Source organism: Dendrobates tinctorius, unplaced genomic scaffold, assembly GCF_039654945.1.
Source record: "Dendrobates tinctorius isolate UK_male_01 unplaced genomic scaffold, ASM3965494v1 ptg000151l, whole genome shotgun sequence".
Lineage (NCBI taxonomy): Eukaryota > Metazoa > Chordata > Amphibia > Anura > Dendrobatidae > Dendrobates > Dendrobates tinctorius.
In genome coordinates this window covers 31,608,651-31,627,878 of record NW_027361818.1, presented here as the reverse complement: position 1 = coordinate 31,627,878, position 19,228 = coordinate 31,608,651, and the positions used below count along the sequence as shown (strand labels likewise).

Here is a 19,228-nt window from a genome sequence, read left to right as displayed (position 1 = left end):
TCTCTTCCTCCTTCATTCCAGAGATGAGAACTTTGCCCAAGCCCTGATAGTGGGCGGCTTCTCTTTGTAAGATCTTGAAGCAGTCTGGATTGAAGTAGGGTGACTCTGGCGGTGGTATATAGGTGGCGCAGGGGTGGACATCAGACTGAGAGGTGAGGATGGAGCTGCTGATCCTGATCCATATGTGGCTGCATCCTCTCTTCACCGGTTTGATGTACTGGTGGAGCTCCTCTTTATGCCAGATCAGTATTCCTCCTGAGCTCCGGCCCTGTTTGATGTTTTTATTTTTCAGGGCAGGGACAGAGATTTCCCTGTATCCGATGGGCACCAGTGATTCATCTTCGGCTCTGGTCCATGTTTCCAGGAGGATCTGAATGTCTATATTTTTCAGTCTTTGTATAAAGTCAGGGTCATTTGTTTTACATCCAAAGGCTGAGGTGTTGAGACCTTGAATATTCCAGCTGCTGATTGTAAGTGAGGTCATTTTTCTATATATCTTGGGTGTATATACCTTGTAATGAGTATGGCTGTGTAGGACACACCGGATCTCTGACTGGTTTATTAATGGTGTTGTTTCCGTCCAGTCACATTAGTTTCCTGCACACTGTGTTGAGCAGAGTCTTTATCTCCTCCATATCTCTGCTCTGGATGTCTCTGCTCTGGATGCCTCTGTTTCGCATGTCTCTGTGTGAGGTCGGTGAACTCCTCCATGGTGGTCTCCTCCTCTGATGGTCCAATTTTGGGTGAGGGTGTATGTTTCCAGCTTCCTTTGATATAATTGTTGTTTCTTTCCTTCTTATTGTCGGGGGTCTTTTCATGGGATTCTGGTTGGTGTTGAATCCAGGCCTAGGGTGGTCTCTGTTTAGTACAATGTTCTTCAGCTCTTTGGCCAGAAGGCTGACCCCTGATTTGTTCAGGTGCTTACTAATGGTGATTTATGGAGGGGTGTTGTGCCAGAATCACTCCTGGCACAGATTTCATTCTTGCTGTTAGGTCCATATTGATGTTCTGGATGGTGTGGTTGGATATGTCCTTTCTTGGGAACAGAGATGACAGGATGATTTTGCTGTCAGGGAATTTTAGTTGTGCCATCTAGTTGGGCCAGTTGTCCTGAGATCTGCTGGTGCTGGTCTGGCAGATTGTTTGTACCAGTGTGTATAATGATATGGTTTGGGTTGGCAAACCGTGGATTATTGATGACCGCTGTCACCTGCTCAATAGTTGAACAGCGGATTTTATTGACTCTTTTTCCTGGGAATAGCCGCCTTGTATTCAGGTAATTCCCATTTGAGTCCATTATGAGGACGGTGTCAGGACTTTGTGATGTTGTTGGTGGGGGATGTTGCTGCTGATGCGGGTCTGTGCTGGAGATTATGCTGGTAGCAGGTTCTCTTCTCTCTTCTATGGGTCTTATTTCTGGCTCACTTTGATTAGACTCCGGTTCCTCCATATTGGGGTTGTTTGGCCTCTCAGCCTCCTGGCCAGTGGAGGTCATGTCCTCTGCACTCCGCACAAAGTCCGGTATGGCAGACACTTCTCCACATAAAGAGTGCATCGTCGATGTATCTGCCACACCAGACCATGTGCGACATGTAGAGGCTGGAAACAGAGTAGAGAATATACTGATAATTAATTTGATTAATCAGTCCACAACTTTAAATGTAAAGAATCCTTTTTTTATCCTTTACAATCTAGAGCTGAGTGTGTGGACTTTGTGCGACATCTCAATAATAATGAGTATAATTGGAGATTTACACATGTTGTTTATCCTATGTCAATTTCTTTTCTTGATTTGAATTTACAAGGTATTAATGGTGAAATTATTTCCACCAAAACTTTTTCAAAACCTTTTGCTGGTAACACTATACTCCATGCAGAAAGCAGTCATCCCAAACACACCATTAGATCAGTGCCGTTAGGTGAATTTATAAGGACAAAGCGCAATTGTAGTGATGTTTGCAATTTAGAGTCAGAATTGGCTCTTTCAGCACAAAAATTAAAAAGTAGAAAACATCCAGAACGGACTTTGAAGAGGGCTCATAAAATAGTCTCTAATAAGAATCGCAGTGAACTGATTGCTCTTCTAGTCCATAGGAATAAAAATGATTGTCAGTTTTGGCGTAAACCTTTTGTCTGTTTTCAATACAATCCACAGTTTCAAGAGATTAGGAGGATGATTAACACATTTTTGCCTATTCTTTTTGAGGATCAAGTCCTAAGTAATATTTTACAATTTGGTTGCAATATTGTGGCCAGAAGGGCGCCTCCTATAGGCGATATTGTTTCACCTAGTCTATAGACATCAAGATACAGGGATGATACGTGGCTTGCATGAAGGGGTTTATAAATGTCATAGAGTTAATTGTACAACGTGCAAACATTCTATTAATGTTGCGTCATTTCATAATCATGATGAAACACTACGATGTCATATTACCAGGTTTATCAATGGTGATTCTAATCATGTGTATAAGATTGATGGCACCAGATGTGGGATTTCTTACATTGGTTCCGCAACACGCAAATTAAAACGACGATTTCCTGAACATTTGCGTGATATTAAAGACAATTCCAATAATATACGTAATGTTTCATCAGTGGCTAAACATTTTACATCCTGTCATTCTAGAGCTATGTCTTTTTTATGCGTTTATGGCATTGAAAAAATTGTTAAACTGCCGCGTGGGTATACTAATAGATCACAGACTGAATATGAGTCAACAGTGTGATGCAGCAGCAAAAAAGGCAAATGCAATTCTAGGATGTATTAACAGAAGCATACAGTCTAGATCACGTGAAGTCATTATTTCCCTCTACTCCTCTTTGGTCAGACCTCATCTGGAATATTGTGTCCAGTTTTGGGCACCACATTTTAAAAAAGACATCAACAAACTGGAGCAAGTTCAGAAAAGAGCGACCAGAATGGTGACCGGTCTGCAAACCCTGTCTTATGAGGAAAGGTTGCAGGATTTGGGAATGTTTAGTTTGCAAAAGAGAAGACTGAGAGGAGACTTAATAGCTGTCTACAAATATCTAAAGGGCTGTCACATTGTAGAAGGATCAACTTTATTCTCATTTGCACAAGGAAAGACTAGAAGCAATGGGATGAAACTGAATGGGAGGAGACACAGATTAGATATTAGAAAAAACTTTTTGACAGTTAGAGTGATCAATGAGTGGAACAGGCTGCCACGAGAAGTGGTGAGTTCTCCTTCAATGGAAGTCTTCAAACAGAGGCTGGACAGACATCTGACTGGGATGATTTAGCGAATCCTGCTTTGAACAGGGGGTTGGACCAGATGGTCCAGGAGGTCCCTTCCAACTCTACGATTCTATGATTCTATGATTCTATGATCTGCAGCGATGCCTACTGACCCGTGAGGCGCATTGGATCTACAATCTAGGCACAAGACGTCCGGATGGTCTGAATACACGAGCTGAAGTCAGGTTTCATTATTCATCTGTTTATTTACCTTATTAAGCTTATTTATTCTTTTCAATTTTTTGAACCTATCTCTTGTCATTTAATTTGCTTTTTTTATATTTAGTATATTAATGATTTTATTTAGTTGTAGGACTTTTATTGTATCACATGATTTATTGTCTGGATTTTCATTGGCTTATGGTTCTTTAAAGCTGTGGGGGTTGTGGTGTTTTACAAGCTTGGACAAAAATGACGCATGTGATCAAAACGTGTCGCTTAGCCATCATTTCTTGCCATTGGATTGGCCCCAGAGCAATCATGTTTTTATTGAATATTTCTCAATAAAGGATTTTTAGTTTTTTGAAAAGGAGCTGGAACATTGTTGCTGTGATCTCTTTTTTTTTTTTACATGTAAGCTATACACAATATACAGAGCTCCTGTGTATAATGTCACTGGTGATCACTGTATTACCTGTACACTAACACTATATACAGAGCTCCTGTGTATAATGTCACTGGTGATCACTGTATTACCTGTACACTGACACTATATACAGAGCTCCTGTGTATAATGTCACTGGTGATCACTGTATTACCTGTACACTGACACTATATATATACAGAGATCCTGTGTGTAATGTCACTGGTGATCACTGTATTATCTATACACTGACACTATATACAGAGGTCCTGTGTATAATGTCACTGGTGATCCCTGTATTACCTGTACACTGACACTATATACAGAGCTCCTGTGTATAATGTCACTGGTGATCACTGTATTACCTGTACACTGACACTATATACAGAGCTCCTGTGTATAATGTCACTGGTGATCACTGTATTACCTGTACACTATACACTTTATAAAGAGCTCCTGTGTATAATGTCACTGGTGATCACTGTATTACCTGTACACTATACACTTTATACAGAGCTCCTGTGTATAATGTCACTGGTGATCACTGTATTACCTGTGCACTGACACTATATACAGAGCTCCTGTGTATAATGTCACTGGGGATCACTGTATTACCTGAACACTGACACTATATACAGAGCTCCTGTGTGTAATGTCACTGGTGATCACTGTATTACCTGTACACTATACACTATATACAGAGCTCCTGTGTATAATGTCACTGGTGATCCCTGTATTACCTGTACACTGACACTATAAACAGAGCTCCTGTGTATAATGACACTGGTGATCACTGTATTACCTGTACACTGACACTATATACAGAGCTCCTGTGTAATGTCACTGGTGATCACTGTATTATCTATACACTGACACTATATACAGAGCTCCTGTGTATAATGTCACTGGTGATCCCTGTATTACCTGTACACTGACACTATATACAGAGCTCAAGTGTGTAATGTCACTGGTGATCACTGTATTACCTATACACTGACACTATATACAGAGCTCCTGTGTATAATGTCACTGGTGATCACTGTATTACCTATACACTGACACTATATACGGAGCTCCTGTGTATAATGTCACTGGTGATCACTGTATTACCTGTACACTGACACTATACAGAGCTCCTGTGTATAATGTCATCAGTAATCACTGTATTACCTATACACTGACACTATATACAGAGCTCCTGTGTATAATGTCACTGGTGATCTCTGTATTACCTGTACACTGACACTGTATACAGAGGTCCTTTATATAATGTCATCAGTAATCACTGTATTACCTATACACTGACACTATATACAGAGCTCCTGTGTATAATGTCACTGGTGATCACTGTATTACCTGTACACTATACACTATATAGAGAGCTCCTGGGTATAATGTCACCGGTGATCACCGTATTACATGTACACTGAAACTATATACAGAGCTCCTGTGTATAATGTCACCTGTGATCACTGTATTAGCTATACACTGACACTATATACAGAGCTCCTGTGTATAATATCACTGGTGATCACTGTATTACCTGTACACTGACACTATATACAGAGCTTATGTGTATAATGTCACTGGTGATCACTGTATTACCTGTACACTGACACTATATAGAGAGCTCCTGTGTATAATGTCACTGATGATCACTGTATTACCTGTACACTATACACTATATACAGAGCTGTGTATAATATCACTGGTGATCACTGTATTACCTGTACACTGACACTATATACAGAGCTCCTGTGTATAATGTCACTGATGATCACTGTATTACCTGTACACTGACACTATATACAGAGCTCCTGTGTATAATGTCACTGATGATCACTGTATTACCTGTACACTATACACTATATACAGAGCTCCTGTGTATAATGTCACTGGTGATCACTGTATTACCTGTACACTGACACTATATACAGAGCTCCTGTGTATAATGTCACTAGTGATCACTGTATCATCTGTACACTGACACTATATACAGAGCTCCTGTGTATAATGTCACTGGTGATCACTGTATTACCTGTACACTGACACTATATACAGAGCTCCTGTGTATAATGTCACTAGTGATCACTGTATTACCTGTACACTGACACTATATACAGAGCTCCTGTGTATAATGTCACTAGTGATCACTGTATTACCTGTACACGGACACTATATACAGAGCTCCTGTGTATAATGTCACTAGAGATCACTGTATTACCTGTACACTATACACTATATACAGATCTCCTGTGTATAATGTCACTGGTGATCCCTGTATTACCTGTACACTAACTATATACAGAGCTCCTGGGTATAATGTCACCGGTGATCACCGTATTACATGTACACTGAAACTATATACAGAGCTCCTGTGTATAATGTCACCGGTGATCACTGTATTATCTATACACTGACACTATATACAGAGCTCCTGTGTATAATGTTACTGGTGATCACTGTATTACCTGTACACTATATACAGAGCTTATGTGTATAATGTCACTGGTGATCACTGTATTACCTGTACACTGACATTATATACAGAGCTCCTGTGTATAATGTCACTGATGATCACTGTATTACCTGTACACTATATACAGAGCTCCTGTGTATAATGGTCACTGATGATCACTGTATTACCTGTACACTGACACTATATACAGAGCTCCTGTGTATAATGTCACTGGTGATCACTATATTACCTATACACTGACACTATATACAGAACTCCTGTGTATAATGTCACTGGTGATCCCTGTAATACCTATACACTGACACTATATACAGAGCTCCTGTGTATAATGTCACTGGTGATCTCTGTATTACCTGTACACTGACACTGTATACAGAGGTCCTTTATATAATGTCACTGGTGATCACTGTATTACCTATACACTGACACTATATACTGAACTCCTGTGTATAATGTCACTGGTGATCCCTGTGTTACCTGTACACTAACACTGAAGCAGCAAAACAGCCCCAGACTATCACACTACCACCATATTTTACTGTTGGTATGATGTTCCTTTTCTGAAATTCTGTGTTACTTCTATGTCTGTATTTTAATTAACTAGACAACTATTTTTAGCAATTCAGAAAGAATAGGGTGTTATAAGTCTATATGTTGACTCTTGAATTTAAGCATTTCTTTTTGGCTGGTCAAGAAAACAGACTTTTGTTTGTGTAAGCTTGTAATATTGACTAGTAAGCTGATATTTGATATAACATAGTGTGCGCTAATCCTTTATGAATAGTGATGTTTACTGATATGCTAATTATGCATCGTGTAGGCCAGATAGTTGTTGACTTCGAAAACAGAGGAGGAAAAACTAGGCAAATAGATTAAATAGTCAAGTAATGCTACTTGATCTCATCTCCATTCTTAACCTTTATGTCAGTACTGAAGGACATTTGTTAAGTATAAAAAGAGGTTACATGCCTCTATAGAGACAGAGAGAGTGAGAGAGAGCCAGAGATTCTGCCAAGACATCCAAACATCTAGGGGATCCTACAGGACAGCAGACAATACATTATGGCTCCATCAAGAGGGACACGGATCTATCATTCTACAGGAAACAACCTAGGGGACCTCGGCCCCGGTTGGAAGAATACAGATCTGCTCCATTGACCATTTCTGAACCATGAAAATGTTTGGATAAAGTCAGTATTGGACCCTCCGGTTGTCTGGCTTCATGGAAATGTTCGTGTCAACTGGCCTTGCGGTTTTGGCGAGCCCACCGGGGTGCCCGCTGACCCCCTGGTCTCAAAGCAAACACATGATTACAGGTGTTGCCACTAAGGGTGGCCCAACCAGTTATTAGGTTTAGGGAGCAATCAATTTTTTGACACAGGGCCCTGTAGGTTTGGCCCTCTTTTTCCCTTAATAATAAATGTCTTCATTTATAAACTGGATTACCTGTACATTGACACTATACACTGTATACTATGTTAAGTACTCCTGCGTATAATGTCACCGGTAATGATTGTTGTCAGGAAAATATTAGTTATTTCCCAATATCCTACGTATACATCCAGGGCTGCCTGTTGTCCTACCCCCATTTGGTTCGTGTAACAATAAGCTCCATGTGCAGACACACAGCTTCCAGCCCCCTCCGTCTTCCTCTGTGAAATTCTATCCACTCCCCCCTCCCTTCAGCAGATGATCACTGTGAAGACAACAAAGTATATCTTAATTACCCAGACAACTATGTTTTTAGAATCCAAGAAGAATTGACTTTTTATCTTATATTGGCTTGTGGGTTTAAGTGTTTATGTCTGGTGGGTCAAAAAGACAGACTTGCATACCATTTAACATATTGTGTAAAGGCCCCGTCTCACATAGCGAGATCACTAACGCGTCACCGATTTTGTGACACAACAGCGATCTCGCCTGCGATCTTGCTACATGTGACACATAGCGGCGACCGTCCCCCCCCCCGCCGGATATCGCTTATCGTGCTCGAATGTCCTGAGCCATTTTTTTATAGTCGGCGTCCCGCTGGCCAGCATGCATCGCTGTGTTTGACGCCGACGAGCGACCTTGTTGGCGACGCAGAACTCAGTGTTGCAGGCTGGAATCGTTCAGAATCGCTGCTGTGTGACAAGGTACCAACGACCGCCCGTTATACGGATCGCCGGGTCGTTGCTGCGTTGTTGAAGAGATCTGCCTGTTTGACATCTTACTAGCGATAATTTAGCGATGCACCAGCGATCCCTACCAGGTCGTATCGTAGTCGGGATCGCTGGAGCGTCGCTGTGTGAAACGGGACCCTTAGTCTGTAATAGTGACTTGTAAATAGTGTGTTTATCTTTGTTTATTGTGTGCTGATATGCTAATTGTGTTTTGTATTCTATAACCAGTTTGTTGACTTCGAAGGTAGACAGGGAAAGGCTGTGAGGGTGGACTGAAGGACACTGGGTAAATCTAAAAATAGATCACTTGCCTCGGGTATAAAAAGAGTCAAAAGACAGAGAGAGATCTCATCACACAGAGCTACCAGTCGGACTTTCATCATGGCACTGTCACGAGGGACACGGATCTATGATTCTATAGGAATCAACCTAGGCGTTGTCGGCTCCGGGTGGAAGGACACAGATCTGATCCAGTGACCATCCCTTAACCATGGATATGTTTGGAGAAAGACAGGTTTTCGGACCCGCCGGTCGCCTGGTTCCATGGAGATGGTCAGATAAGCCAGGTGGTGACACTCGTGTCAGCTGGCTTTGGACCTTGTATGGACTGCTCTCGGTCATCTTCCTATGCTTGTCGATATCTCTTCTCTGTGTGTATATCACAGGTGGAGTAGCGACCCTGGGAGCTCTGACGTAACTTCTACCATTATCCCAGTGAGACAGCGGAAGGGTGAGACCCTGTACCCTTTTGGGAGTAATTCCTGGGATTGTTCTGTTTACTATTGGGTGATGTGGTTCAATAAAGCATTGCCACACTGTTTTACCCTCACCCTGTGTTGTCTGTGTAGTGCATTGCCCACAGGGAGACTTTTTCCCCCTGAGGAAGCCACACTTAGTGGCGATACGCGTGGGGGGTTCCTCTCTCCACACACCGTGCTGTGACCGGGTATTTGTATCTGCGCATCCACCTCCAGGCTGTTTTGCCGCCTTCTTCTTTTACCCCTAGATGGCTTTTACCATATGCTATAGTCCTTATATCTAAACCTATAGCTCAGCTGACCCCATTGTTTCGGGTCTTTTGCATTTGCTCTCTTGGGGTCTCTCGGTGCAGCTTTAGCCTCTGGACCTGAATATTTTGTCAGTTTTGGGGGTAATTTCCTTCATTTAGACTATTGGCTGACTGTCACTTGTTCAGTGTTGCGTTATTTCTGATCCGTCTGGTGCACGCAGTGGAGATGGCTGCAAGGTTCCTCACCGCTCCTTCAGGTGTTAGAGTCTATACCGACAATGGTTTTGTAACACTAGAACTACTGATGGAGTCATTTTGACTCCTTGCAATTTTTATGTCTCTTCTGTGACTCCATTTTCCCGAGCTCCGGCTTGAGACTCTGTGACTTTTACTCATTTAGGATGCGAAAAAAGGTTTTGTGACAATAAATTTTTGGAAAAAAAAAAAAGAGTACCTTTTTTCACCTTTGTTTTTTAAAAATTTACCTTTACTTACCAAAGGGAGTCATTTTGACTCCCTGCTATATTTTGCTAGTCTTTGTCGCTAAATGATATTTCTTTTAGTTTTCATTTACTTGTATCTTTAGAATAAGTTTAGCATAAAGCTGGCTTAGAATAATTAGAATTTTTTGCAAATATACTTGACATGCAGAGGACATGTACAGGACGTCCGTCAGTGAACTCTCGAGCAGACTCCATCATTCCTGTAGAACACGGCCGGCGGTTTTGCTAATATGGCTAGAAGAAGTGCGCTAAAGCCTGACCATGTTCTTGCTATTTTGCATTCTTTACTATTCCATAAATTAAAGTTATAACAATACCAGGAGAAAGAAACTCTAAAAATAAACGAAAACAAGCCAGGAGTCAAAATGACTTCAGTGGTATAAGCCCTGGTCCATGCAGTCTTGCTAAAGGCAGCCGGGCCAGCGGACGAGAGCACCCACTGACCCCGTCTCTCCACCATCGCGAGGCCCAGCATCTGGCAATCATGGGTTAGATTATTTGGGGCTTCTGTTTCAATGGCTCTCTGCTTGCTGTCAGTAAAAGGCTCTGCTCATTATGAGACAGGACTCTGACCACTGCCCTGTGTGAGTAGCCCTGCACCAGTGGGGTCACGGGATGGGCACACTGATTGGCTGCGGCGGTCATATGACAACTTTAAGGACCTGTGTGAGAGAACAGAGTCAGGTGTGGCTGCTGATTGGCTGCAGTGGTCACCTGACATCCCCAGATAGAAGGCAGAGTGAGGAGGAGACCGGCGGGGGACAGCAGCACACAGGAACATCTGGAGGTCCAATATGTGTTATTTTATTGTAAGACCAGCATGGATCATTATTGCCTTAACAAAATCTAATGTACGACCCCTTTTAGTCTTCATTCTGATCACCTGATCATCCCAACCAATCACGTCCCTCTGTCACCTGTGAAGGAAGCCAAACAGTGGCAGTCACAAGGAAGTGGCCATTCCCGATACTGCAGCTCAGGTCACCGTCACTTCTGCAGGCGCGAAACTGCAGTACTGAGAACGTCCACTACACAGAGTATGGCGCTGTACTGCTCACGATCGCTGCTGATCAGTGAGGATGTCAGGTCTCACCAATCCTGTATTCTCGGGCGCGTCATGTGACCCCACATCATCAGATTGATTTTTCCCGTCTCATATACGGTGGGGATATAACCGTCCGTATTCGGCGTCAGCGTGCTTCCATTGTTTAGATTCTACGCAGAAAACATGAAGCTAAAAAGAACAGAGCCAATAAACAAGAAAGGTTTCCATTCACTGACAGCAAGCAGGACTATTGTACACGGCCGCGACATGCTGCTCCGGCCACTCCGCAGGCGTCAGCGTCTCAGGTTCTCATACACGTTACTTTCCGAGACGGTTTTCTTCGGTTTCTGCAGAAGGAAATAATCATTGAGGGATACAAACATGCGACCGTCAGGCCCGAGCCGTGAGCTGCCACAGATGGTGGAGCATGCAGCTCTGCATTGTATACACCGGTACCACCTCCTGTGCTGTATGCCGCTCCCCGGCACCACCTCCTGTGCTGTATGCCGCTCCCCGGCACCACCTCCTGTGCTGTATGCCGCTCCCCGGCACCACCTCCTGTGCTGTATGCCGCTCCCCGGCACCACCTCCTGTGCTGTATGCCGCTCCCCGGCACCACCTCCTGTGCTGTATGCCGCTCCCCGGCACTACCTTCTGTGCTGTATGCCGCTCCCCGGCACTACCTCCTGTGGCTGTATGCCACTCCCCAGCACCACCTCCTGTGCTGTATGCCGCTCACCGGTACCACCTCCTGTGCTGTATGCCGCTCACCGGTACCACCTCCTGTGCTGTATGCCGCTCCCCGGCACCACCTCCTGTGCTGTATGCCGTTCCCCGGCACCACCTCCTGTGCTGTATGCCGCTCACCGGCACCACCTCCTGTGCTGTATGCCGCTCACCGGCACCACCTCCTGTGCTGTATGCTGCTCACCGGTACCACCTCCTGTGCTGTATGCCCCTCCCCGACACCGCCTCCTGTGCTGTATGCCGCTCCCCGGCACTACATCCTGTGCTGTATGCCACTCCCCGGCACCACCTCCTGTGCTGTATGCTGCTCACCGGTACCACCTCCTGTGCTGTATGCCGCTCCCCAGCACCACCTCCTGTGCTGTATGCCGCTCCCCAGCACCACCTCCTGTGCTGTATGCCGCTCCCCAGCACCACCTCCTGTGCTGTATGCTGCTCACCGGTACCACCTCCTATGCTGTATGCCGCTCACTGGCACCACCTCCTGTGCTGTATGCCGCTCACCGGCACCACCTCCTGTGCTGTATGTCGCTCACCGGCACCACCTCCTGTGCTGTATGCCGCTCCCTGGCACTACATCCTGTGCTGTATGCCGCTCACCGGCACCATCTCCTGTGCTGTATGCCGCTCACCGGCACCACCTCCTGTGCTGTATGCCGCTCACCGGCACCACCTCCTGTGCTGTATGCCGCTCACCGGCACCACCTCCTGTGCTGTATGCCGTGTATGCCGCTCATCGGTACCACCTCCTGTGCTGTATGCCGCTCACCGGTACCACCTCCTGTGCTGTATGCCGCTCACCGGCACTACATCCTGTGCTGTATGCCGCTCCCCGGCACCACCTCCTGTGCTGTATGCCGCTCACCGGTACCACCTCCTGTGCTGTATGCCGCTCACCGGTACCACCTCCTGTGCTGTATGCTGCTCACCGGTACCACCTCCTGTGCTGTATGCCGCTCACCGGCACCACCTCCTATGCTGTATGCCGTTCCCCAGCACCACCTCCTGTGCTGTATGCCGCTCACCGGCACCACCTCCTGTGCTGTATGCTGCTCAACGGTACCACCTCCTATGCTGTATGCCGCTCACTGGCACCACCTCCTGTGCTGTATGTCGCTCACCGGCACCACCTCCTGTGCTGTATACCGGTCTCTTGTAATGTATTCTGGTCACCAGTTCCAAATCCAGATCCCAGTGCTGTGGACCAGTATACACTAGTACATGTTGGGTTACTCACCGGTTTGATAGTCGGTTTTTCCTGGAAGGAGGATGCCTTCTCCTGAAATAGAAAGATCAGAATCACCACTGAGAAGGTCCATGTCCTGGAGACAGTCAGCATGGTCACACTCTTCTACCTGCACTTTCGCCCTCCTCACTGGGCTCATGGAGGCCACTTTATGGATTCCCACTTGGTGTTTCTGTAGATTTAGTGAGAATAATGCATTATCTCACCTCTAAGTTGCTGCAGAACATCATTTGACATCCTGAGCACTCCACTCGCAGGCTCTTACCTTTGGACCTCCCGAATCCTTGGTTTTGGTATCGTCCTCCAGAACGTCATAGACGTCTTCACTCCTCGGCTCCAAGCTCTGTAAAAACATGTAAGAAACCGTGAAGAGGGGGCACGTCACAAAGTCCCCAACCGGAGGCACAACCTCTTCAACAACGTGTCCTAATGCTGAGTCAGGAGAACAGCTGGGGGATCACGCCAATATCTCAACGCTGTTACCAAGCTGTCAGGAACCAGCACTCCGCTGCCTCCAATCATCAGGACAATTACACAATTGACCGACAATGGATGGAAGAGGCCGCGGCCGCTTCCACTACTAGGCTTGTTATTGGAGAACTCATATCTGATTCCAATGTATGGAATATATATATACCCCGGTACGGTTCTTTGCCAAACTCCACAATAACAAAAGAAACTATCTGCCACCACCAATCTTTTATATATGCCGATTGGACACCCATTACAGGTAATATATGGCTTCAGAGGTGCGGTTTATAGAGCAAGAGGAACATTTTATACATTTAATCTGAAATGTAGGCAGTGTTTATAGAAATATGTTACAAAAGGGCACAAAACAATAACATATATACAATTACATGGAATAAAAAGGAATAACAAAAGAAATGTACTAAACCTGATGTCACGGAAATTGCTGAGAGCTTAGTGGAGGGAGGTGCTCCTTTTAGGGAAATGCTACAGAACCGCAGCAAACTGTGTTTTCCAGGACTGAAAATGATTATCATTCAGAATCTGTATTTATTAGTTAAAAGTCATGCCCACATACCTACCCTGGGTGACATCAGATTGGGGCTGGTCAATGGGGATGCAGGTAGGTAAAAAAAAAAAAAATGGGATTCTCGATACTCAGGATGTCTTTGTCCCTGGAGGTCCCAGGCGGGAGATATTAATTCCATGTTTTCTATCATGATTTTAGCTTTTCATAGATATGAAGCATGGCATATATTGCCATCCATCTGCCTGATATTATTTTGGAGCTGACGCGGTGACTGCCCAGTAATGTAAGTGAATTTATTACATTCGCTACGCTTCCAAAAGCATGTCTTCCATTACTAGAGGACCTACACTGTTCACCAAAAAAAATAACAATATTCATAACTGGACTTTGGTGCGGTGAGAAAAGTCACACGTCCTTGCCTCTCCTATACACTGAACCCACTTCAATTACCAGTTCACCGCAGGAGGTCATAAAGCAGATGAAGTGCTAGCTCTTCTTCCTTTTCCAAGTTATAATTAAGCCATGCTTCAATGCTCAATATGAGGGTGACTCGTCCCCTCTGAACAGATTGCTTTATGGATCTATGACAGGGAGCATCAGCACAACCATGCTCTCACGTGTAACTAGAATTCCAGCACCCCTATCCGGTTCAGATCGAGGTATATAAATCAAGAGGGGAAATGCATACATTTATATCCCACCCCCATTATTAACATAGGGACCCCACTAAGATTACAGAAGGAAGAGTCACAACAGTAGATTCCTCACCGTATACAGGGAGCTGCCCGCATCCTCCACCACCGGCCGAGAGCTCAGACACTCAGACACCACAGAGATCTGTCCTCTCATCTGAGCTGGAGACATGTCCTGTAAAAGAGGTGCTGAGGATTACAGCATACAGGACAGGAGAAGTGGTACTGTGCAGTGCATACAGTGCATTGAAAAAGTCTACATGCCCCGTGAACATTTCCACATTTTCTCACATTACACCCACAAACTTAGATTTATTTATTGGGATTTTCTGTGATACAACACAAGATAGAAATTACTTGTGATGCGCAAAGGAAATGATACAGGGTTTTCTATTTATTTTAAAAAATATAGATCTGAGAATTGTGAGGTGCCTAAGTACTCATCCGTGATTGTGTCTGATGGCCCTAAATAAGATTCTGAGTGTCCAATCGCCTTCAGAAGTCACATACAGGGCCGCCATCAGGGCATTACTGCTCTTACTGGCACCTGGGGCCCGATGAGCAGGGGGGCCTGGACTGGGTCCCCCTTTTTCTGCTTTTGCTCACTAGACCCAGGGGCAGAACCCACGTTCAGATGAAAACCAATGTTAATGAATAGTTAACAGCCATCAGCCAAGCACATGCCGACAGCTGACATCAGTGTGCACGTCACTGGAGTATGATGTCACCTTCATGAGCCGGCGCGTCTGCGCCTCAGATGGATTAGGGAGAAGATGCCGCGATCAGCTAAGAAGAGACTGAAGAGGAGACAAACGGGGGAAGAATGGAGACAAACGGGGGCGGAATAGAGACAAACGGGGGCGGAATAGAGACAAACGGGGGCGGAATAGAGACAAACGGGGGCGGAATAGAGACAAACGGGGGGCGGAATAGAGACAAACGGGGGGCGGAATAGAGACAAACGGGGGGCGGAATAGAGACAAACGGGGGGCGGAATAGAGACAAACGGGGGGCGGAATAGAGACAAACGGGGGCGGAATAGAGACAAACGGGGGCGGAATAGAGACAAATGGGGGCAGAATGGATACAAATGGGGGCAGAATGGATACAAACGGGGGCAGAATGTAGACAAATAGGGCAGAATTTAGACAGCAGAATGGAGACACATGAGGCAGAGCAGAGACAAATGGGGAAGAATTTAGACAAATGGGGCAGAATGGTGACACATTCGGGCAGGCTGGAGACACATGGAGCCAGGAATGGATCATGTGGTATGCAGAATGGAGTATATATGGGAGCAGGATGTGGGACATTATTTCTGTGTGGGCTAATTAAGGGATATTATTACTGCTGTGATGTATTTTAGTTTTGAGGATACTGTTTTCAGAGAGGGGTAGGTCCTCTTACTGTGCTTGGTGACACTATGTTGCTTTTTTATTTCTTCACCTGGTGTAACAGTAACATAGCAAGGCCGAAAAAAGCCATGTGTCCATCCAGTTCAGCCTATATTCCGTCAGAATAAATCCCCAGATCTACGTCCTTCTAAAGAACCTAATCACCTAATGGTGTAGTGTAGAAGTTGGGGAAAAACTGGGGATTTCTTTCTGGAAGCGGTGCTTTAGATAACTATTATTTTCTACTGAGACGAGTCCTATCTGGAAGAAATTATGGCGGTCTGCGCTGGATGGAGAAGAAAATCGACGATGAAGGACTTCCACTAGAGATGTCACTGGTAATTGAGGGTGGTACATGTACACTTACACTATGTACTGCATACTATATACAAAGCTCCTGTGTGTAATGTCACTGTTGATCACTGTATTACCTGTACACAGACACTATATACAGAGCGCCTCTGTATAATGTCACTGGTGATCACTGTATTGTCTGTACACTATATACAGATCTCCTATGTATAATGTCACTGGTGATCACTGTATTACCTGTACAGTGACACTATATACAGAGCTCCTGTGTATAATGTCACTGTTGATCACTGTATTACCTGTACACAGACACTATATACAGAGCTCCTGTGTATAATGACACTGGTGATCACTGTATTACTGGTACACTGACTCTATATCATCACATCAGCGTACTCACCGCCGTGGCCCCTGTCTTTCTCTGGCTTTCTTCCGGGTCTGCTGCTGCCCGAGGTTTGCGCACTGCATGCAGGTCCCTGGGTACTGTGCTCCGGACGCAAGCACGTGCACACTTCCCCTTTCTTAAAGGAACCATGTGTGATACCCAAAAGTGTCTCCAGCCAAGTGCTGGAAGACACTTACTGTTTAAGGCACCTCCTCCAACATGGTAACATAGTGTCATCGGCCCATACACAGGCAACCATTAAGGCTATCCCCATAGGTCAAATTTTAAGAACAAAATGTACTTGCTCTACAGAAATTACATTTGAAAAGCAGGCAGGAGATTTTAGGAATGGAAGGCTCGGTACTAATTAAGGAACGTGCCTCTGAGCTGATGGCTGAGTGGTTAAGCTCCTTGAGTTCAAGCCCCAGTGAAAGTAAACTTTTCTAACTCCACCCCTCCTGCCGATGCAGCCTTAATGCCGACACACGGGGATGGAGAGACACGGCAGAAGTCCCTCAATGCAGCTGTAGAGCGCGCTGATCGGTCCAACACGACCGATGATCGGCGCCCTCCAGCTACAGCATATATGCACAGGAAAAAAGATCGTATCTGCACCAACCACCATCATACACCAACACCCCCAATGTGTATATATACAGGACAGGAGGAGTGGTACTGTGCAGTGTATATACACAGGAGGAGTGGTACTGTGCAGTGTATATATACAGGAGGAGTGGTACTGTGCAGTGTATATATACAGGAAGAGAGTGGTACTGTGCAGTGTGTGTATATACAGGAGGAGTGGTGCTGTGCAGTGTATATATACAGGAGGAGTGGTGCTGTGCAGTGTATATATACAGGAGGAGTGGTGCTGTGCAGTGTATATATACAGGAGGAGTGGTACTGTGCAGTGTATATACACAGGAGGAGTGGTACTGTGCAGTGTATACACAGGAGGAGTGGTACTGTGCCGTGTATATACACAGGAGGAGTGGTACTGTGCAGTATATATATATACAGGTGGAGTGGTACTGTGCAGTGTATATATACAGGAGGAGTGGTACTGTGCAGTGTATATATACAGGAGGAGTGGTACTGTGCAGTGTGTATATACAGGAGGAGTGGTACTGTGCAGTGTATATATACAGGTGGAGTGGTACTGTGCAGTGTATATATACAGGAGGAGTGGTACTGTGCAGTGTGTATATACAGGAGGAGTGGTACTGTGCAGTGTATATATACAGGTGGAGTGGTACTGTGCAGTGTATATATACAGGAGGAGTGGTACTGTGCAGTGTATATATACAGGAGGAGTGGTACTGTGCAGTGTATATATACAGGAGGAGTGGTACTGTGCAGTGTATATATACAGGAGGAGTGGTACTGTGCAGTGTATATATACAGGAGGAGTGGTACTGTGAAGTGTATATATACATATATACAGGTGGAGTGGTACTGTGCAGGGTATATATACAGGTGGAGTGGTACTGTGTAGTGTATATATACAGGAGGAGTGGTACTGTGCAGGGTATATATACAGGAGGAGTGGTACTGTGCAGTGTATATATACAGGAGGAGTGGTACTGTGCAGTGTATATATACAGGAGTGGTACTGTGCAGTGTATATATACAGGAGTGGTACTGTGCAGTGTGTATATACAGGAGGAGTGGTACTGTGCAGGGTATATATACAGGAGGAGTGGTACTGTGCAGTGTATATATACAGGAGGAGTGGTACTGTGCAGTATATATACAGGAGGAGTGGTACTGTGCAGTGTATATATACAGGAGGAGCGGTACTGTGCAGTGTATATATACAGGAGGAGTGGTACTGTGCAGTGTATATATACAGGAGGAGCGGTACTGTGCAGGGTATATATACAGGAGGAGTGGTACTGTGCAGGGTATATATACAGGTGGAGTGGTACTGTGCAGGGTATATATACAGGTGGAGTGGTACTGTGCAGGGTATATATACAGGTGGAGTGGTACTGTGCTTTGTTACCTTTCTCTTCCAGAAATGTTGCAGTATTAAGTAACTTCCAGATGCAGCCAGGAGGAGGAGGAGGATGAAGAGCACTATCAGGGCAGAACAAAGCTTATCAGCAGCACTGGAGGGAGCCACATAGAAATAATCTGCAAACATAAAGGCAAAATATCAGCTAAAAAAGTTTCTCTGCAGAGTGATAGGAGGGAGCTGTGACCCCGCCCCCTGCAGGGTGATACAGAAGGGAGCTGTGACCCCGCCCCTGCAGGGTGATACAGAAGGGAGCTGTGACCCCGCCCCCTGCAGGGTGATAGAAGGGAGCTGTGACCCCGCCCCCTGCAGGGTGATACAGAATGGAGCTGTGACCCCGCCCCCTACAGGGTGATACAGAAGGGAGCTGTGACCCCGCCCCCTGCAGGGTG

At 45.2% G+C, this 19,228-nt stretch overlaps 1 protein-coding gene across 3 annotated transcripts in view; it reads right to left on the bottom strand.

Moving 5' to 3' along the window:
* Window positions 1-10,786: 10,786 nt before the first annotated feature.
* LOC141050281 (uncharacterized) overlaps window positions 10,787-19,228 on the bottom strand; it is a 44,343-nt gene continuing 35,901 nt past the window's right edge. For all 3 annotated transcript variants that reach the window (XM_073547171.1, XM_073547172.1, XM_073547170.1), the window contains 6 exons: window positions 18,825-18,955; window positions 14,805-14,903; window positions 13,302-13,379; window positions 13,146-13,208; window positions 13,028-13,069; window positions 10,787-11,390 (listed from right to left, as the gene is read on the bottom strand). In XM_073547171.1, the coding sequence (XP_073403272.1) occupies window positions 11,337-11,390; window positions 13,028-13,069; window positions 13,146-13,208; window positions 13,302-13,379; window positions 14,805-14,903; window positions 18,825-18,955 (467 nt within the window). In that variant the 3' untranslated portion in view covers window positions 10,787-11,336. The remainder of the gene's footprint in view (window positions 11,391-13,027; window positions 13,070-13,145; window positions 13,209-13,301; window positions 13,380-14,804; window positions 14,904-18,824; window positions 18,956-19,228) is intronic.